Below are 21,330 nucleotides of genomic sequence, written 5' to 3' on the forward strand. Positions count from 1 at the left end.
ACTTTTTGCCTGTTACAGATAACGTTGCTATGAACATTCATGTACAAGTTTTTTTTTTCAATTATTGAATCTTTCTTTATTGAAGTATACAGTTGATTTACATCACATTAATTTCAGGTGTACAGCACAGTCATTCAGATATATATGTGTGTATACTCAATATTTTGTAACATAGCTTGTTCCTTGTGCTATACAGTAGGTCCTTGTTGTTTATCTATTTTATATATAGTAGTGTGTATATATTCATTCCAAACTCCTAATTTATCCCTCCCTGCCTTCCCCTTTGGCAACCATAAGTTTGTTTTCTCTGTTTGTGGGTCTATTTCTGCTTTGTTAATAAGTTCATTTGTATCTTTTTTTTTCGATTCCACATATAAGCAATATCGTATGATACTTGTCTTTCTCCTTCTGACTTACTTCACTTAGTGTGACAATCTCTAGGTCCATCCATGTTGCTGCAAATGGCATTACTTCGTTCTTCTTTATGGCTGAGTAATATTCCATTGTATATAGGATATATGTTTTCAATTCTCTTAAATATATACCTCAAAGTGGAATTGCTGAATTAAATGGTGAACTGTCATATTGGATATTATGACTCTTAAAATTTTGCCAACGTGATGTACAAAAAATAGTATCATTATTGTTTGAATCTGCATTTCCCTGATCCCCTTGAGGAAGGGCATCTTTTCATATACTTATCATACATTTGTCACATACCTTTTCATACATTTACTCATATATTTCCATTTTCTTTCTCTGCATTCCTCATGCTCTGTAAACCATTCCAGGGCACAGAATAACATGGTAACACAAATCTGATCACAAAATACAAAATCATGACAAAAGGATTCCCCAGAGAAAAACTACAGACCCACTTATGAATATATATGCAAGAACGCTAAAGAAAAGAGAGGCATTCTGTGCATTAAATACGTTCCTGAAAATGTGTATATAGTCAAATTGTGCAAGCAGAGTGCTATTGTGGAGTGAAATCATCTGGAAATGGGTAAAGGACCTGGGAGGTAATTTGCTCCAGAAGACTCCTGTGGGCAGTATCCAAGAAGAGGCTGGCCTCGAGGTAACCAGATACGCACAACACAAAAAGCAGTATATGTGAGTAGAGACTCAGGTGCTGGTGAGTGGGTGATGCAAACGTTCAAAATGGATCTAGCAATATTCACAGAAAGCTTGAATGCCCTTGCTTCCCAAATTCTATTTCTAAACACCTGTTTTAAGGAATAGAATAAGGACATGCACATCCGAGCATTATTTTTACACAGCAATAAGCAAAACAGACAAACCCTGCCTTTAGAAATTTATAAAGACTGTGTAGTCATTTTGTTAAATGACATTTAAAAAATTTAAAACGTCATTTACAAAACTGTATGGGCCCATTTTTTTTTCTTTTTTTTCTTTTTGGTTTATCTATCATCCATGTACTACCTAAGTACAAATTAAAGTTTGGAAGACTGTATGCCAAAACGTATGTTAGAATTACCTGAATGGTAAGAATGAAGGCTTTTTATTTGCTTATTTTATTTTGTTTCTACAATGTACAGGTTATTTCTATTGATATAATAAAAGTTACTTACTATTGGCAAGACAATAAGAAATAGAGGGAAACTGCTAATACGTTAAACGCCTGACAATACAGGATTGACTGATGAGGTTGCAATTCACTGTTATTATCGATAATTACAGTGAGTTAATTCAGTAAGTACTTTTTGAGTGCCAGCCGTGTGCGGGGCACTGCTTTAAACACTGGGAAGTTCTTTAGCTGTTCTGCGCTGTACATGTGACTAAGCCCTTAGTGAAAAAGATAAGGGACCGGAGTAAGAGAGAGGAGTACAGACGGGTCCTGGGCTGGGCAGGTGGCAGGCGCTGCTGCTCAGCTGACAAGTCGCCTCCTGCCTTGGGTCCCCCGACCCCACGCCCCGCCCCACTCCAGCCGCGGCCTCCGACTCGCGAGCGCCCCTAGCGGAGGGCCGAACACCTGGTGCAGCGTTTATTACCTTGTCCGCTAAGCCAGGCAACGCCAGCCAGGCACTGTCTGAACTGCACCCCAGTTTTCTTTCCAGAGTCCCCCGCCCTCCACGGAGACAAGTCAGGACCCAGCCAGTGGCAGCCAGGTGTCCCCCAGGCCGATAAACGGGCAGAAAAGGCACCTGGGCACAGGCCGCGTCTGAGTGGGTGCCTGTCCAGCCTGTTTCCTGATCCGTAAAATCATTTCCAGCTGTGCATGACCTTCTACAGGGCCAGGACTTGAAAACTAGAAAGCAGTTATCTTTTTAAAATCACAAGGAAGGAAACTATGAACTAAGAAAGTCCCTCATCCAAACCCATCAACAGAAAATCACTGTTCTATTGGTACCAGTTTTGGAAAAAAAATTTTTTAATTGAAAATTGGTGATTGAGAAGAAAGAACAGGGATGGAAAGGAATGTTCCCATCGGCAACCTTGGGTTTGGGTTGGGGGCTGGGGCCTATTAGGATGTGCAGGCTGAACAAGGCAGCGGGAGGCCCGGGGGCGTGTCTGTGGCACCCTGCTTGGCCCCTTCCTCCTGGAACAGGGGACTGAGCCCTACTCCTGGGCTACACAAACATTCCTCCCTCAGACACGCCACCTTACGTCCCCAAAGTTTAAGCACAGCTTGTTCTGGTTGGGGGTCAAGCTGTCATCCTTCCTCGGGGCACAGGAGGCTGAGAGGCAGGAAGACTTATTAACACCACTCTCCTTTCCATAAGCTCTGGGGAGAGGTGCGGTGGAAGGACCAAGAGGCCTCCCAGTTTCTTCCCCCAGGCAAGACATGGAGGCTTCCTCCGACCTGGTGGGCCGTGGACGACCAGAGCACCTCGTGGGGCTGCAGGGGATGGATGGGGCCTCCCCAAGTGGGTCTCCATCCCACGGTTTCCTGAAGGATCAGTTGTGAGGCTGCTGTGTGGGGACAGAGGAGGGCCAGGAGGGCTTGGGGAGGAAGGGGCACGAGTCCTGCAGAGGGGGGGCCCACTTGTACTCGTGCCACCTGGAGTTGCAAACACCCAGTTGTGACCCACCTCTCCCTGTCGCCCTCTTGGAACCCTCAGTTCCTGACTGTTCTCCACTCTCCTGAACCAAGGGAGGTGGCACAGGTGAGAGAACCGGGGGTCTGCGGGCCAGAGGGCTCCGGCTTCAAACCTTGGCTCCAGCACCTACGGTCAGGGATAGCTGGGCATGTGTTGTCACCTCTCTGTGCCTCAGTCTCCTTATCTGCAAAATGGGCCTAACTTCCCAGTCTGATGGAGGCTAGGAGAGCAGAGATAAGTCGAGAGCATCCTTCATTGACCACGGTGCTTCTCCCCGGCCTGGCCTGCTGTAGGTGGCTGGCTGGCATCTCTCACCCTCACCCTCGGGAAGCAGGCCCAGGCTGCCCTCGCCCGTCCTCCTTCCCCACAGCTCACAGCAGGCTGATTCTGCAGGCGTCTCTTTAACATTCTCTAACAGTCTTCCTCTTTTCCCTGCTCTCCTGATGGTTGACCTGGTTAACTCAAGAAAAACATCTGTACTTTTTCTTCCTCTCTCCTTAGCCCTTCATTTCTTTGTTCCACTTCTGGGCCCAAAAAAGAAAAAATAGAAAAGGAAGAAAAATTATTGTGCAGAAACACCGGCACCGGGCAAGAGGAGAACTGTCCATTTTCAAAAAATGAGACAAGATGAAAAGTCTACGTTGCCAGACTGCCAATGCCCTCGAATGCACCAGCTCTGGGAACCTCTTAGGAATCACCACCGAGATCTTCCCCTGCCCCTGCAGCCTTGCTTCCTCCCAGAAAGAACGTGTAATGCATCTTAAAGTAGGTTTTTTATTTGATCTTGTGGTATTTCTATAGCAATCACCTTGCTACAATGCTGTTTTCTGCTAATTTTCATGGTGAAGTACAGCCCTTTAGTTCCGTTGCAGCTTAAATTGTCTGCTGCAGGCCAAATGGAAAAGCTGACCATCACCTGAGTGGCAGTTCCACAGCTGCGGAAGGTGGGCCCTTGTTAGGGCTGAGTTGTGTCCCCCTCACCCCCAGTTCATGTGTTGAAGTCCTAACTCCCAGTTTTTCAGAATGTGACTATATTTGGAGATAGGGTCTTTATTTATTATTTATTTCGTTGTGCCGGGTCTCAGTTGCGGCAGGCGGGCTCCTTAGTTGTGGCATGTGGGATCTAGTTCCCTGACCAGGGATCGAACCCGGGCCCCCTGCATTGGGAGCACAGAGTCTTAACTACTGTGCCACCAGGGAAGTTCCGGAGATAGGATCTTTTTTTTTTTTTTTTAGATAAATTTATTTATTTTATTTATTTATTTTTGGCTGCATTGGGTTTTCGTTGCTGCGTGCGGGCTTTCTCTAGTTGCGGCAAGTGGGAGCTACTCTTCATTGCGGTGCATGGGCTTCTCATTGCGGTGGCTTCTCTTGTTGCAGAGCATGGGCTCTAGGCACGTGGGCTTCAGCAGTTGCGGCACACAGTCTCAGTAGTTGTGGCACGCGGGCTCTAGAGCGCAGGCTCAGTAGTTGTGGCGCGTGGGCTTAGTTTCTCCACAGCATGTGGGATCTCCCCGGACCAGGGCTCGAACCTGTGACCCCTGCATTGGCAGGCGGATTCTTAACCACTGCGCCACCAGGGAAGTCCCCAGAGATGAGGTCTTTAAAGAGGTAATAAGGTGAAAAGAGGTCACTGGGGTAGGCCCTAATCCCATATCCCATATGACTGGTGTCCTCATAAGAAGAGGAGATTAGGACACAGAGATGCACAGAGGGATGACCATGTGAAGATACAGGGCAAGATGGCGGTCTACAAGCCAAGGAGGGAGGCCTCACAAGAAACCAGCCCTGACGACACCTTGATCTTGGATTTCCAGTCTCCAGAACTGTGAGAAAATAAATTTCTGTTGTTTAAGCGGCCCCATCTGTGGTACTTTGCTACAGCAGCCCAAGCTGACTAATAGCTCTGCCTGCACCGAATGGAATGGACCCCAGGAGTGGGAGAGAATCCCCAAATGTCGCCACTTGAATTATCACGATTCTTGTCCCTTTACACACCTCCCGCCCTCTGCGCAGTGGGGCTGGGACCATACTGAGAGACAGAAATGGATACCCAGGCACGTGCATTCACACACCTCCGCAGCCATCAGGTCCCAGATCCTTCGTGAAAGTGCATCACCACAGCCAAGTGAAAGAGGGTTTATGCTTGCTGGGCACAGTGTCAGGGGCTTTCTACAGCGACGCCCCAAAGCACCTATGGCCATCCCTTTACAGGTGAGGAAACTGAGGCCCGTTTTTACTGTGCAGAGCTGGGATTCAATTCGATCGCAGGCAGTTTGGTGCCATCGCCTCTACGCTACCAGTTTTTTCTTTCTTAATGTGGACTGTTTCTCATAAGGAGAAGGTGCTAGGGTGAGAGGCTGAGTAGGCTCCTGGTGTGACCTTGGGCAGCCTGGGCAGGCACTGGGATGGAGGTGCCATCATGATGATGGGCTGCACTGACCTGCAGGCACCCCTGCCTGTCTCCGCCCCCACTCAGAAAACAGTCAGGGAGCCATCTGCCCGGCCTCCTGTGAGCGTGTCTGTTGGGAAGACGGCCCATTGGAGGGAAGGAGCTCCTCAGTAGCCATCCACAGCCCAGGGATTGTGGCTGGGGGTGTTAGCCAGGAGGGATGCTTTTGAGGGCCATACACAAACTATTCCTGAAGCTGCCATCAGTCCGGTGTCCTCTCTCCCTGTAGCACATTTATGAAACCGAGTAAAGATGGGCAACCTCACGGCCCATCTCAGCATGTTCCCATGGAGAAGAAACCAAAGTCAGATCCAAGTTCAACTCCAAAAATAGCCTTGAGAAATACTGCAGATCTTTCCTAAATTTGTTTTACAAGGAACCAAAGGGCAGTTACGCTCATAAAAAAAGTGTCTTAAAACCTCTTTCCTCTCACTCTCTCAAAGCCCCCAGCCTACTGCTTGTTCTCCACACCCCACCTCCACCCCAACCCCACAAACATGTGGATCCTCTGGCCAGGAGCCTGCTCTTTGGTGCTTAAAACACAGTCCTTGGGATGGGGCTGATGACGGATGACAGGCCATCTTTTCCAATCACATAAACTCATCAGAGGGATGAACAAACTGCTCAAAGCCACACAGGTGGACAGGGGTCCAGCCAGATCCCAGCGAGCTTGCATCTGGCCCTGGGACCCCTGACCATGGCTCTAAATGGCCTTCCATCCCAGCAACTACAACACGGCAGCTAGATCCAAACTGTAGTGTGTCGTTACCATTTCTGTGAGTCATATTATACCGTCTTTTCCTGGTTAGATATGGCCTGGGGACACACACTCTCTCATACACACAATCATACACGTACCCCAAACTGAGATCATCTCGTTTCCTTGTTTTGTAATCTGCCCTTTCCAATTAACTCTATACTGTGAGAAAAATTTCCCATGTACTTAATTTTTAAAGTTTTTCACCATCATCTGGATTTAATCTACTTAAACAGCCATCTAGTGCGGGCACTCAAGACATTTCCACTCACTCTCATATAAATAACCTCGGGGGCAGGTCATTCCACACAAGTCCTTCAGCATGTCTCTAATTATGACCTTGGAATACATTCCTAGGGAGGAAATTACTGGGAACAAACATTTCAAGACTTTGGGTACATGTATCTAATCTGTCCTCCACGAAGACTGTACTGATTTTCATATTTGACGCACAAGAGGGAATGTCGTCTCCAGGAGACTCAGGGCTTTTCTCCGGAGGGAATCCGCGTGTCCAGCCTGAGGCTCGCTCTGCATCTGCTGGATCTTAGTTCTCTTGGCCCCAGGCTGTTGCACCTCCCGAGCTGCCATCTCCACCAGGGATGTCCTTTCTGTGAAGATGATCTCAGTTCAGAGCTGCTGCTTGGCTTGCAGGAAGCCCTGTCTCCAGAGCAACTGTATCCCTGGGAGCTCAGTAAGGTGAGCAATTTGGGAACAATACATACCTGGCTAAGTCCACTTCCCAAATCCTTTCCCTTTGTTTTTTTGGGTTCTTTGATTTCCAACCAATTATTTTCTGGGAATTTCCATGACAAAGCTCTGGAGAAGGGGCCATTTACCTAGCTTGAGACACAAAGAAAGCTAGTTCATCTTATTTTTCAAATTAAAACTGTCCTCAGCTTCCCTGGCCAGCTTAGTGGAAATCCCTGTTGGCCTGTCAGGGAAGCCAAAGAAGGTTCGCTGCTTCCATGCAGCCCTCCAGGGGCCCACCTGCTCGGCTGGGCGCTCCTGGTGGGAAAGCAGGAGGGTGATCGTTCGTGATGCTGTGTAACCCACCACTGTCCCTCTTTGACTTTACAGGCAGCCCCAGGGAAAGACTCATGAGAAGAGTGCAGAACACAGGTGGGCAGAGGGAGAGCAGTGCCCGGCGTGGTGAGGTCACGTGTGCACATCACCCCTTGCCTCCCCGGCTCACCCTGGGCCTGAGCAGTGCCCCTCGGTGCGGAGGGCCCACAGCTCCCGCTTTCTTCCCCGACCCCACCCCACGGCGGACCCCTGAGCAGGGGGGCCCTGAGGAGCCCCACAGCTCCTGCCTGAGGTGGCCCTGGGGAGTCTGGCATCATCCCACGTGACCCTGGCAGGTGCTCATTCTGCAACAGCGGCTGCCAAGGTCGGACGCCTCATGCGGCTCTTGCCCCCTGCCCACACCTCTTCAGAGGATGGGCGACCCACACCAGCAATTCCAGGAACACTGCTCAAGGCATCTTAGAAACTCGTTTCCTGGAAAAGTCAACCATCTACTCAGTGACCCTCCAGGAGATAACGTGGGAGGGGCCCTCACAGCCCGGGGTGTGGGACGGAAGTGGCTGAGGGTGGCTTCTGCCCAGAGGACTAGGGCTGGGGGCCAGGACAGAGCTGCCAGAGGCCTCTGCTTACCTCACCCATGTGTGCACACACCCAGACATACGCACATTCACGGACACACACACACGCAAAGACACACACCGAGACATACGCACATGCATGGACACACACACCCACATGCAGACACACACCCAGACATACACACATGCACACACGCATGCACGTGCACACACACACACACGCACGGAGTGGTCCCTGGCTCTCAAAGGCAAACCTGAAACAGCTGTTAGAGTGGTCTGTCTGTGGGAACAATGGCCTGCACCCTAGCCTTGGGGACAAGGCATTTTTCTCAGGAGTTCCTGGGACACCTGGTCTCGTGCTATCACCTGATTGGTTGGGCTTTGGAAAGAGCCTCTGCAGCAGGTTATTAGACGTTGTCCCCTCTCGTGGCCCAGACAAAGGGGAGGGCCGAGGTGGCACCACCTCTTGCGTGTTCTGGATTGAACAGTGTCCCCCTCCGCCCAAATTCATGCTCACGTGGAACCTCAGCATGTGACCTTCCTTGGAAATAGGGTCTTTGCAGATGTAATTAGTTAAGTTAAAAAGAGGTCATGCTGGATTAGGGTTGGTCCAACCCGTGGGCCCGACCCAATGTGACTGGTGACCTTATAAGAAGGGAAGACACAAAGACACACAGACAGAAGGTGGCAAGGACTGGTGGGACGCAGCTCGGAGCCGGGGAACACCGACGAATGCCAACATGAGCAGAGGCTGGAAGAGGCGGGAGGGACCCTCCCCTGGAGCCCTGAGGGAGAGCGTGGCCCTGACAGAACCTCGAACTCGGGACGTCTAGCCTCCAGAAAACTGTGAGGGAAAACACATTCTGTCATTTTTAAGCCACCTGGCTTGCGGTAATTTGTTAAAGGCAGGCCTAGGAAACTACAATTGTCCCTTGGTATCCTCAGGGGATGGGGTCCAGGACCCCCATACATACCAAAATCTGCAGAGGCTCAAGTCCCTTGCAACTGGCCCTCTATCTGAGGATGCAGAAGGGCTGAGTGTAATAAGAAAGTCACTTGTGTTTGTTTATATGTTTATTTATAATAAAATCTCAAACAAACTAATGATACAGAAATCCTGCTTTGGTTTATTAATTCTCATTAAGCACCTTATTCACTGGCGTTGGGTTCTCTGCCCTCAGCCCTGTGACGTGCAGACGCTTGACCGCAAACCCAGACTGGACGGAAAGCCCCCGGCGAGCAGAACCTGGCCTCCATGCCAGCCAAGACTGGTGACCTGACGAGGAAGAGGGAAACCTGAATGCTCTCCGGGTCCTCCTATACCTTTACAGCAGAACTATTTCACTTGAAGGAAAGTTCCAGATCAGGTGCACAAATACTCAAATGTACTTACAAACACACATTCCAAAGTCCAACCTAAATGTTTAAAAATTATCCACAATAGCCAAGCTGTGCAAACAACTTATATGTCCATCAAGAGATGAAGGGATAAACAAAGTGTGATCTATCCATACAGCAAAATATTACTCGCCTTAAAAAGGAGGGAAATCTTGTCATATGTGACAACATGGATGAATCTTGAAGACATTATGCTAAATGAGATAAGCCAGTCAAAGAAAGACAAATACTGCAGAACTCTATTTACAAGAGGTACCTAAAATAGTCAAATTCATAGAATCAAAGAGTGGAATGGTGGTTGCCAAGGGCTGGGGGGAGACGGAAATGGGGAGCTGCTAATCAAGGGGCACAGAATTTCAGTGAAGCAACATCAATCAGTTCTGGAGACCTGGTGCACGGCATCGTGCCGACAGTGAACAAGACGCCACTGAACACCTGAAACCGTGCTGAGAGGGTAGAGACCGCACACCATGTGTGCACACAACAACGCAACATCTAGTGAAACTCTATCTAGCAAAAAAGATTCTGTCTCACACAGGTGGCCAACGGGCACATGAAAAGAGGCTCAACGTCGCTAATCATTAGAGAAATGCAAATCAAAACTACCTTGAGGTATCACCTCACACCTGTCAGAATGGCCATCATCAAAAAATCTACAGACAACAAATGCTGGAGAGGGTGTGGAGAAAAGGGAACCCTCCTGCACTGTTAGTGGGAATGTAAATTGACACAGCCACTATGGAGAACAGTATGGAGGTTCCTTAAAAAACTAAAAATAGAAATACCATATGACCCAGCAATCCCACTACTGGGCATATACCCTGAGAAAACCATAATTCAAAAAGAGTCATGTACCAAAATGTTAATTGTAGCTCTATTTACAATAGCCAGGACATGGAAGCAACCTCAATGTCCACTGACAGATGAATGGATAAAGAAGATGTGGTACACATATACAATGCAATATTACTCAGCCACAAGAAAGAATGAAATAATGCCATTTGCAGCAACATGGAGGGACCTAGATATTAGCATACTAAGTGAAATAAGTCATATAGACAAAGACAAATATCATATGATAGCACTTATATGTGGAATCTAAAAAAAATGATACAAATGAACTTATTTGCAAGACGGAAACAGACTCACAGACATGGAAAACAAGCTTATGGTTACCAAAGGGGAAGGGGGGGTATAAATTAGGAATCTGGGATTAGCAGATACAAACTACTATATATAAAATAGGTAAACAACAAGGTCTTACCGTATAGCACCGAGAACTATATTCAATATCTTGTAATAACCTATAATGGAAAACAATGTGAAAAAGAATAGATATACATATTTATAACTGAGTCACTGTGCTGTGCACCGGAAACACAACATTGTAAATCAACTAGACTTCAATTAAAAAAAAAAATTGTCTCTAAAGACAAGACCCAATTTTTGTGTACTTTAAAACATATTTAATAAACCTGAAAAATACTTAAAAATGATCAATCACTGTTCTCTTCCGTTAGCTTGGATAATTTTAAAATAATGATATTGTTTAGCGTTAGTGACACGGGCTGTAGAACGTTTTAATACTAACAGTTACCATTGAGCGCGCAGTGTGTGCCTGCGCTCTGCGCTTTGCGGGGGTGGTTCCTGAGGAGGAGGAGCCTGGCAGGCCCTCCATCACCGGGAGTGGGGCTGCCCCACGGCCCCCTGCCAGCCCAGCTACCCATCGGGCCTTTATCTGCAGGCCACACTCCACGAGGCCCTTCGCGAGAGCGGGGAGTGGGCGAGTCAAGGCAGGCCTGCTCGCCGGGTCTCCGGGCTGCGGGCTTTGGCGCAGGGACCCCCCATGGCTTCGCCGACCCTCCTGAGACCCTCCTGGCATCTAGAACCTTCCCCAGCTCATAGGTGCCGTGCCAACAACCGCCTCATCAGAATCCCATGCGGGCGGAAACCTGGGGCTACGACATTTTACTTAATTAACGCATCCCCCTTCGAGGGAGACCCCATTACCCTCCCCACTTTATGGACGAGGAGGTGCGGGCACAGAGCCATGCGGGGGGGGACAGTAGGAAGGCTGTCGCGTGGCTGAGCTTGGCCTTTTCTGTCGGGTTTAACACGATTAGTCTTCATAGGCTATGATGGCAGGAAATACACTTACAAAGGTTTGAAAACAGGTACCCAATCGTTTTTCCGGAACACGCGACATTCTGACTTCATGAAATTAGGTGACTGCTTTCAGAGCAGACCTTTCAGACGACAGCGCTTGGAAGACACATTCTTCGGATAAAACTGTCCTCTGCCTCGTAGGGACCAGCTCCCCTCAGTCCGTTTTCTTTCGAGTGAAAACGGTCATACGGGGCTACATATTGAAATGTGAGAAACAAGTGGCCTGCTGTCCCGCAGAAGGTTACTTTCCTTGGTCAAAACTGGAAAATCTCATTAACTTGCCGTCGGTGGTGCAGAAGTGAGTGGCCACTTTGGAAGACCTGAGGCAGGAGACGCCTTTCCACCAAGGGCGACCCCGACCCCACCCCACGCACCTCCGGCCAGCAAAGCACGTGGGGAGGCACGGCCCGGTCCCTGAAGACGCCACAGTCGGAAAACTGACTCTGGAAGGACCCCTTGCTCAGCGCTGGGCCTTGGGCCGTGCGGGCTGTGGGCGAGGGCCTGCGGGGTTCGGGGGTCAGGGGTCAGGGGTCGGGCACGCCCTGCGGTGCCGAAGGGGAGGAGTCCCCGCGAATCACCGCGAGCGGCCGGACCTGCAGGAGGGAAGCAGGGGCCGCGGTTCCGAAGCGCCGCCTCCGGCAAACGCACGTGTCACAGGTCACGGAGTGATTCCCCAGAGGCCGGCGGGGTTGTCCTTGCGCGTGCGCACCGCCGCCCTGCTGCCGAGGGACGAGGCTCGTCGGGACCCGCCCCGCCCCCAGTCCCGCCCCCGGTCCCGCCCCGACCGCGGCACCCGCTGCCGGCCCCGCCTGCTCCCGGCCGCCCCTCTGCCGACCCTTTTCCGGGAGGAGGACCTACGCCCCCCGAGGCGTCCGCGTCCTCGGGGGCAGCTGCTCTGGCGCCGAGTCCGCGCCGTGGGGAGGCCGAGGAGCCGGGCCAGCCCGCCCCGGGCTCCGGAGTACGGACGCGGGACGCCCCGAGGGATGGCCCGTCGTCGCTGCAGGGGGCTGCCCAGGGGGACGGTCGGGGCTCTCGGGCCGGCGAGGCCCAGCCCCGGGCCCGTCGCCACTGGGGCGCCTTGGCGGGGTTCCGGCCCGTTCAACCCCAGCGCGGGTTCAGCTAATGTTGAAGAGCTCGGGGGCCGTGGCCTTGGCCCCGTGTCTGGGTGGCTGTCCAGCTGGGAGGAGGGGAGGCCGACGCGGAGGGCAGTGGGCCTGAGAAGGGGCAGGTGCTGGGCCGGTGGCGCTGCAGCCAGTTGGGGGCTGTAGGGACCTCAGAGGGGGGTTCTGAGCTCAGGAGCCATCTGGGAGGGACGGTGCAGGGAGCTCCCTTTGGAGATCCAGAACCTTCTGGAAGCTGGAGCTTGGGAAGCATGGTGAATGGGGCGCAGCAGCAGCCTGGATGGGTGCAAAGGAAATAGCCGCTGAGACCCTGGGGGACAGAATGGAGGTGGGTGCCTGGACCGGGGGCTGGCGAGGCATCTTTGGGAAGGGGCCTCAGTAAAAACTGAGCAGACCTGGCCTCCTCCTGTCTGCCAGTCGCAGCCCATTGAGCCAGTAGTTCTAGACAGAGTGGCGGGGAAGGGGCCGGGGCGTCAGAATCCCGGGGAGCAGCTTCAGCGCACGCACAGCGCTCAGCCCCCATGGGGCCTCACCATCATCGTCCCCCATATAGGTACCTGTGAGGGCGTCTCCTGTCAGAGAAAGACAAAATCCAAAGGGGCTAGAGTTTCTCCCATCCTTCTACTCCCGAGGGTCCACATCCAGAAAGAATGACGCTTCCCAAATTCAAGCACATCCTTTAATCACAAACTACTTATCCATGATCGAGCCAGGGGGTGGTTCAGAAACACCTTGGGAGACAGCTCAGAACCCTCCCCAGACACACTGACAGCTACGCTCTGCTCCCTCCCAGCACCTGGGCTGCCCTTCCTAGGGTGGCTTCTAGGTCAATGCCTGTGCTGTGACCACGCCAGAATCCTGCTGTGAGCTCTTCTTGGGTAGAAGAGGGGACCGGGGGTCTGCTCTGCCACTGGAGTCCCAGAAGCCTTGGCCAGGCTCGGCCCCCACGCCCACACTCTGGCCTGCCCAGCAGCCTCCATGAGCGACAGCCCTCCCCCTCCCCTGCTGGGCGCGGGAGCCCCCAGCCTACAAGATGCCCTCCAGGCGCCTGCTCCTCCAGACCACCAGTGCCGTCACGAGCAGGGTCACCAGGATGGGCGCCACGATGAAGGGGCAGAGGACGCTGCTGGGCGGGTCCTGCAAGGCCCTGCCTGAGACGGGGCAGTCTCTGAAGTAGTGGCGGTGGACGGACAGGAAGAACCTGTCCACCGCCGCGTTTGGCCAGAAGCAGTCCAGCTTTTGCGCCACGTGCCTGGTGCAGTCCGAGAGCTCTTCGTAGCTCCTGCAGATGGAGAAGCAGGTCGTCAGTCCCTGGTGGGCAGGGGATCAAGGTGGGACTCCAGCCAGGGGCTCCCCACCTCACTCCCCACTGGGGCAAGCTCCCCCAAAGTCCAAACCCTGAGGCGGTGGCCCTGGCTTGAGAGACACAGGTCCTGCGCGGGTCCTGTGCGGGTTCCCTAGATGTCCTGCACGTGCTCACACCCCAGAAGGCAAGCTGGGGCTAAGGGATTCCAGGAGCTGGGATGCCACACCAAGGGAAAATGAGAAGGTGGACCAGCCAGGCGTCTTCAGAAGGCAGCCTGGGACAGCGAGCCCTATGCAGCCTCTTGAGCCCCTTGCTGTCTGCATCACCCCGAGCAGACACCCCCCCCCCAGCCTGAAAGCCCCCCAGGTGTCCACAGGACTCACTGTGAGGCCTCCCACCCCTCATCTTCCCACGCTTGCTGAAGAGTTTCCCACAGCACTGTCACCCTTCACTGTAGCAGGTTACAGATTTATTTTGCTTATTGAATGTAGACACCACGAGGTCAGGGATTTTGTCTATTTTGTTCACCTCTGTAATCCCAGTACCTAGAAGAGTACCCAGCACATGGCAAGAACCAGTAAATTTTTAATAAAAAAATTGTGGTAAAATATAAAGAACATAAAATGTACCATTTCAACCATTTTTACCTGTACAGTCCAGTGGCATTAAGTACTATTCCATTGTCCTGCAACCATCACCACCATCCATCTCCAGAACTATTTCATTCCCAAACAGAAACTCTGTCCCCATTGAACACTCATCCCCATTTCTCCCTCCAGTCCCTGGCAATTCCCATCTGCCTTCTGTCTCTATGAAATCTGAGTACTCCAGGCACCTCATATAAGTTGGCTCTACAATCAATATTTGTCCTTTTGTGATTGGCTTATTTCACTGAACACAGTGTCCTCCAGGTTCATCCATGTTGTAGCCTGGGTCAGAATTTCCTTCCTTTTTAAGGCTGAATAATATTCCATTGCTCATACATACTTAATTTTGTTTATCCATCCATTGACGGACATTCAGGTTGCTTCCATGTTTTAGCTATTGTGACAAATGCTGCTGCTATGAACATGGGTGTGCAATTATCTACTCGAATCTCGGCTTTCAATTCTTTTGGCTGTATATCCAGAAGTGGAATTGCTGGATCATATCATAAGTCTGTGTTTAATTTTTTGAGTAAATTGTTTTTTTAATTTAATTTAATTTTTTTTAAAAATTTATTTATTTATTTTTGGCTGCATTGGGTCTTCGTTGCTGTGTGCAGGCTTTCTCTAGTTGCGGCGAGTGGGGACTACTCTCTGTTGCGGTGCGCGGGCATCTCATTGCGGTGGCTTCTCTTGTTGCAGAGCATGTGCTCTAGGCACACGGGCTTCAGTAGTTGTGGCATGTGGGCTCAGCAGTTGTGGCTTGCGGGCTCTAGGTGCGCAGGCTCAGTAGTTGTGGCGTACGGGCTTAGTAGTTGTGGCACACGGTCTCAGTATTTGTGGTGCACGGGCTTAGTGCTCCATAGCAATGTGGGATCTTTCCGGACCAGGGCTCGAATCCGTGTCCCTGGCATTGACAGGCGGATTCTTAACCGCTGAGCCACCAAGGAAGCCCCTGTTTTTTAAGAAATGAAGATTCAGTGTTGGGGGAAATTAAAATGTATTCAGTAGTTTCCAGAAAGTGTCACTTCTGCTCAGGATGGAGAAAGCAACACAGAGTGTTGATCCCATACGAACAGCAAAAAAAGCTGAAGAAACTACAAAAACATACATTTTCTTGAGTCCATCAGGGAGCTGAGACTGCAAGGCAGCAAAGTAACCTGAGTTTCAAGGAGGAGAAAGACGCAGCTGCTGTACCAGCTACATAATAGCTGAACTGTTTAGCGTGGGCTGGAGGGTCATTCTGGAATTTCTGGGGCCCCAGATGTGGTGAGCGGGGTTCCATGACCATCTGCTCTTTCCCATGAGGCTCCGGGGGGTGCTCGTGAGAAAGGTTAGGGGCAGGCACAAACACCACACATTTCCCGAACCCTTCTCACAGAAGCAGCAACAGGCTTGGGCCCCTGGGGGATGAGCAGCTGATCCTGACGATCAGTGGCTTCAGCTGAACAGGCCTGAAGCCCTTCCTAGTTCCCCAGACCCTTCTCTCCAGGGAGCAAAGCCTTGCGCCGAGGGAGGGGCAGCACAGCCTGTTAGCTCCAGGGCGCAAGAAGGCACACGGTGCCTGGGAGAAGGATGGGTAAAAGGCTCTCTTCCCCTGGGAGAGCAGCAGGAAGCCAGCCTGGACCTAGGAGCCTGCAAGATACCAAACTGAGGTCTCCTACCACTGGGGGAGTGGCAGGAATCTCCCACCAAGCCCCCACAGGTACGGGGCGGAGCCCGCCTGCCACAGGGAGAAGAAGCAGGAATCCTGAGGTTGAGGGCACGGTGGCCTCTTCTAAGCTGAAGCTGGACCAGGAGAGGGGGAACCCCTCCCTCTCTCCCAGTACAAACCTGGTATAAACAAGCAACAGGGCTTCCCTGGTGGCGCAGTGGTTGAGAATCCGCCTGCCGGTGCAGGGGACACGGGTTCGTGCCCTAGTCTGGGAAGATCCCACATGCTGTGGAGCAACTGGGCCCATGCACTACAGCTACTGAGCCAGCACTCTGGAGCCTGCAAGCCACAACTACTGAGCCCGTGTGCCACAACTACTGAAGTCCGCACACCTAGAGCCCGTGCTCCGCAACAAGAGAAGCCACTGCAGTGAGAAGCCCACACACCGCAACGAAGAGTAGCCCCTGCTCGCCGCAACTAGAGAAAGCCTGCGTGCAGCAGTGAAAACCCAACGCAGCCAAAAATAAATAAATTAAATAAACTAACTAAATAAAAAAATAAAACATTGGGACCCATTGTCAAAAGATAAAGCAATCAACAGAAGCAGACTCAGAGATGACCCAGATATGGTAACTATCGTACAGGGACTTAAAAATATATTAATACGATAAAGGGACTGGTTGAGAAGGTAGAAAATATGCATGAACAGATAGAGAATTTCAGCAGAGAGATGGAAACTGTAAGAAAGTCAAAGAGAAATGCTGGGGGGTGGGGGGGAACCCCACAGTATCAGAGAGTCCATCTTTGATGAGCTCATCATCAGACTTGACATCTGAGGAGAGAATTAGCGAATGTGAAGGTGGTCAGTAGAATTACCCAAACTGAAACAAAAGAAAAACATAGAGCATCCAAGAGCTGTGGTAAATTAACAGCACTGTCAATGATGTCAACTCCAGCTTGTAATTTGAGTTCCGAAAGGAGAAGGAATTGGGCAGAAGAAATATTTAAGAGATAATAGCTGAGAATTTTCCAAAAATAATGAGATGAAAAATCACAAATCCAAGAAGGCCAGAGAACCCCCCCCCCAAAAAAAAACAGGATAAAAAAAACAAAACAACAGCAACAACAAACAAACAGCCACCTAGATATTAAAGTAAAACTGCTGAAAAACAAAGATGATGAAAAAAATCCAAGAAAAAAGTCTTGGAGTCATTCAGGAAGAAAGACACCTACAGAGGAATGGGTGATGTGAACTACAGCAGACTTCTTACTGAGACTATGCAAGCTGGAAGACGATGTGTGGCATTTTTCAAGTACTAGGGGGTGGGGCCCCAAACCCCTGTCTACCCAGAATCCTCTGCTCAGCAAAAGTATCTTTCAAATATGAGCTTTGCAACAAAGACCTTTTCAGAAAAAATGCTTATAGAATTCATTGCCACCAGACCTGTGCTTCATGAAATGTTAAAGAAAGTTCTTCAGTCAAAGGAATATAACAGAAGAAATTTTGGACCCATACAAAGAAATGAAGAGCTCCCTAAACAGGAAAACTGAAGATATATAAAATATACTTTTCCTTACTTTATCCAGGAAGTGAGTACGTGGAACAGAAGCCGTAAGTTAACATCGAGGAACTGCTCAGAGAGGTATTGAAAGGCTGTTGAAAGGAAAAGTTTGGGGCCTCTCCAGCACCCAAGCACCCCTCTACTCCAGCACCTACCATACGGTCTCTCAATCGCTAGGTCGCTGTTTTTTCTGCCCTGGCTGCCCTCTGGGTCACGACCCCAAGTGCACAGGGCACACAGGGCCTCCCTCAGTCCACGTGAGCAGCTAAGTGGATGGGGCACAACAGGGGAGAGGGTGGGCAGAGGCAGTGGAGGGTGTGCAGGACCCGTGCCCACAGGGGTGTGTGGTTTTTCCAAGTGAACGAGGACTCGTGTTCCACGTAGAAAACAGAAGTGGAAAAAGCCAGGGGAAGTCAGGACAGACTGGGTCTCATTGTGAAAAAGATGAATTAGCACACGTCAAGGGCCTGGCACAAGGTAAGTGCAAGTGTGTCGGGTATTATTAAAAACCAAAGTCCAGACTTTTGAGCTGGTTGTCCATCAACCACAGGGCTGCATGTTACAAACACTAGCTTGAATGGTCGTCTTTTTCCCCACCTCAGACCCACTGAATCAACGTGTAGTTTAGGTGTTCTGCAGACGCAGTGACACACAGTCAGTCCTAAATGTTGTTCCCTACGCTCTGCCTGAGGAATGAAGCTGGGATGTCCCTAGAAGGAGGTGCTGCCGCCTCCGGGCTGGCCAGCCAGGATGGGAAGGACCCCTGACCCAGGGACCTGTGACACCAGGGACCCCATGCTGAGGCCACGCTGAGTCTGAGCCCGTGGTGGGCTATTCTGGGACGAGGTGCTCTCTCCTTGAAATACCCTTCCAGTCTGCAAAGCCAACCCCGTCTAAAAAGATCCCTAATGTGCAGTCGGCTGCCCACTTCATCCTGTTTATTTATACCGAAGTAACAGCTGAAACTTTCAATAAATATTGTGAGCCCTGTCAGCAAGGATGTGATAAAAGAATTTCCTCCAGAGTACAGACATTCTTCTGTTCAAAAGAACATTGTACTGACTGAAGGGGCCAAAATAATCATGAAAAAATATGCTTGCTTTCACCCTCTATTTTCAGTTCTCATGTAATGGAATGATGATCCTTTTTTTTGGCCAGGACTTTCTATTCTGGGCCCCTAAGTGAACTTTGCTTGGAATGTCCCTGAACACTGTGGTGGGAGTAGTTTCCAATATATCTGTGTACCAAGTCAAGGCTTCTGGTACCACGCTTCATGGCTGTTTTACTTGTTTGACAAGAAGGTGCCCACTGATGCCCACAGGGGAGTCATCTGCTCTGGGGACACCAACTAGCCCTGTCTGGCCCTGACGTGGAGTATGTGACTCTGGGCCCTGGTGCCCCACAGAACTGGGTTCAAATCCAGCTCCACCTCTTATGCTGAGTGATCCCAAGGGCCGCATCTCACCCATCCAAAACTTGGTCTCTTTATATTCAATGAAGAGACAGGTACCCACCTGACAGGGTTACTGGGCAGATCAAGTTCAACAAGGTCAAGGGCCTGATGTATAACAGGTGCCCAGTAAGTGGACAGCTTCCTGACAACTGGTGTGTGGCCCCTTAAGGGTCCATTTCTTATTCCATAAACTCGAGTAAATGTTGACCAGGCAATGTGTGTCTAAGCCCTCAGAATATCTGAGGAGGAACCACTATTTTGGTTCACTCTCTCTGGACCAGTATTTGCTTCCATCAACCCAGGACAATTCACAACCTGGTGGCTTCCAGCAGCTTTAAATACCTGCTGGGAGGAGGGGAGGTGGCACCCTTGGCACCCTGGCAGCCGGGGCAGGTGAAGGTGAACAAGGCCCGTTTGAAGCCGGCCTGGGGAGCCTGACTAATAAGCAGCTGAAAAAAATGTCTAACCTCACTTTTAAGGAAAAAAGAAGCAAACATCCAAATAGAATCCATTTTCAAATGGAGAACACTCAGGACTTCCCTGGTGGTCTATCGGGTAAGACCCTGCACCCCCAATGCAGGGGGCGCAGGTTCCATCCCTGGTCTGGGAAATGGACCCCACGTGCACGCCACAACTAAGAGTGCGCGTGTCGCAACTCAGACCTGGCATAGCCAAAATAAATAAATAAATATAATAACTAATAATAATAAAAGAACAAGGTAATTTAAAAAATGAGAATACTCAGTGCTGGTGAAGGTATAGTGAAATGAAGCAGGTGCTTGCATCATTGCTAGAGAAGATAGACTGGTAAAATTTTTCCGAAAAGCAGTTTGGCAATTATGTATCGAGAATTTCAAAATCACAGACAGCCTTTGAGCCAGTAACTCTATTTCTGGGAATTATCCTAAGTTAGTCACATGAAATGTAGACAAAAATAATGTTAAGAAAATGAACATTACAGATTTATAATTATGAAGAAGAGCAAACAATAGGACAGTGATGAAAAAATTGCTTATAAGAGCCTCGGCTATGTAGCTATTAAAATGATATTTAGGAGGAGGAAAATATTTATGTTACAATGTTGAACAAAAGAAAAAGCAGTTGAGACCAAATTATATAAGCAATGTGCTTTCAGCATAAAATGGTCCTTGTAGGAGGGGAAGACCTCAGAACGTTGGGAGTTGTTGTCACCACTCGAGGGTAGCGGTATGAAGGGCTTTTATTCTCCTATCTCCGCTTTCGGGGGCATTTTCCAAGTTTTCCGCAGTGAGCATACATTATTTTTATAATTATATCTTTAGACAGCTCACTGAGGAAAAGGCCTGCAGAAAACTGGACATCGAGGTCCCTGACTCTGCAGCTGTGGGGCGCACATTTCCTCGTGTCTGGGGCAGCGGGGAGCCTTCCGCGCAGAGGACTCGTGTGCTCTTCTAACTCCCAAGCAGTTGGGAGGACTGGGTGCGAGACGGGCTGAGAGGGGCTTGCTGGGGGCCGCAGCCCCGGCTGCCTGGGGGGTTGCACCTTGCTGGAGGCGTGGCTCCTCCACGTCTGGCGCCGCCCAGGGCTCAGAGGGCTGCGGTGGCCCCTGCCCGCCTCCCCGGCCTGGGGAGCCCAGTCCTGCAGACCCCGGCCCTGCTGAGCCGGCAGCCAGCGCGCGGCCTTTCTTCCCTCCACCCACCTACCTCTGCTCGAGTTGCGTGGGGTAAACCCCGTCCGAGGCAGGGCAGCGTCCCCACCACGGTGACACCCTCTCTCCCACCTTCTGCTTCCAGCACAAGGGGTTCTCCCCCGGCCACTCCAGTGGAAGGAGCTCTGGGACCCCCCTCCTAGGGGGCGCCTGGCTGGCAGCCCTGCTCCAGGCTGCAGTGCTGGGGGCTGGAACCCTCCAAGCGACATAATGCGGCAGTTCGGTGGCTCAGCCGCCAGCGGGCCCTCGCACACCTTCAAGGCTGCAGGACTCCGGATGTCCGCTCGCTCCCCGAATGTCCCCAGGGCCTGGGCGGGCCGGCGGCTTCCCTCCGTCAGTCGCCTCCTCCCGGGTCTGGGTTGCCTCCGGGGTGGAACGGACCTCCCTGCCGTCCCCGCACGGATGCTGCGGGGATTAGACGCCCGGGCCCGAGGGGCGTCCGGACCTGGGGGCAGGGAGGGCCC

The 21,330-nt window shown here is 50.9% G+C and overlaps 1 protein-coding gene across 2 annotated transcripts in view; it reads right to left on the bottom strand.

Annotated features, from left to right (window-relative positions):
• Positions 1 to 13,572: 13,572 nt before the first annotated feature.
• Positions 13,573 to 21,330, bottom strand: part of RAMP1 (receptor activity modifying protein 1) — a 49,779-nt gene continuing 42,021 nt past the window's right edge. The window contains exon 3 of one of the 2 annotated variants that reach the window (XM_007452901.1): positions 13,573 to 13,842. In XM_007452901.1, the coding sequence (XP_007452963.1) occupies positions 13,587 to 13,842 (256 nt within the window). In that variant the 3' untranslated portion in view covers positions 13,573 to 13,586. The remainder of the gene's footprint in view (positions 13,843 to 21,330) is intronic. The other variant, XM_007452900.1, reaches the window with a different exon arrangement.

The sequence above is a fragment of the Lipotes vexillifer genome, unplaced genomic scaffold, assembly GCF_000442215.2.
Source record: "Lipotes vexillifer unplaced genomic scaffold, Lipotes_vexillifer_v1.1 scaffold652, whole genome shotgun sequence".
Taxonomy (NCBI): domain Eukaryota; kingdom Metazoa; phylum Chordata; class Mammalia; order Artiodactyla; family Lipotidae; genus Lipotes; species Lipotes vexillifer.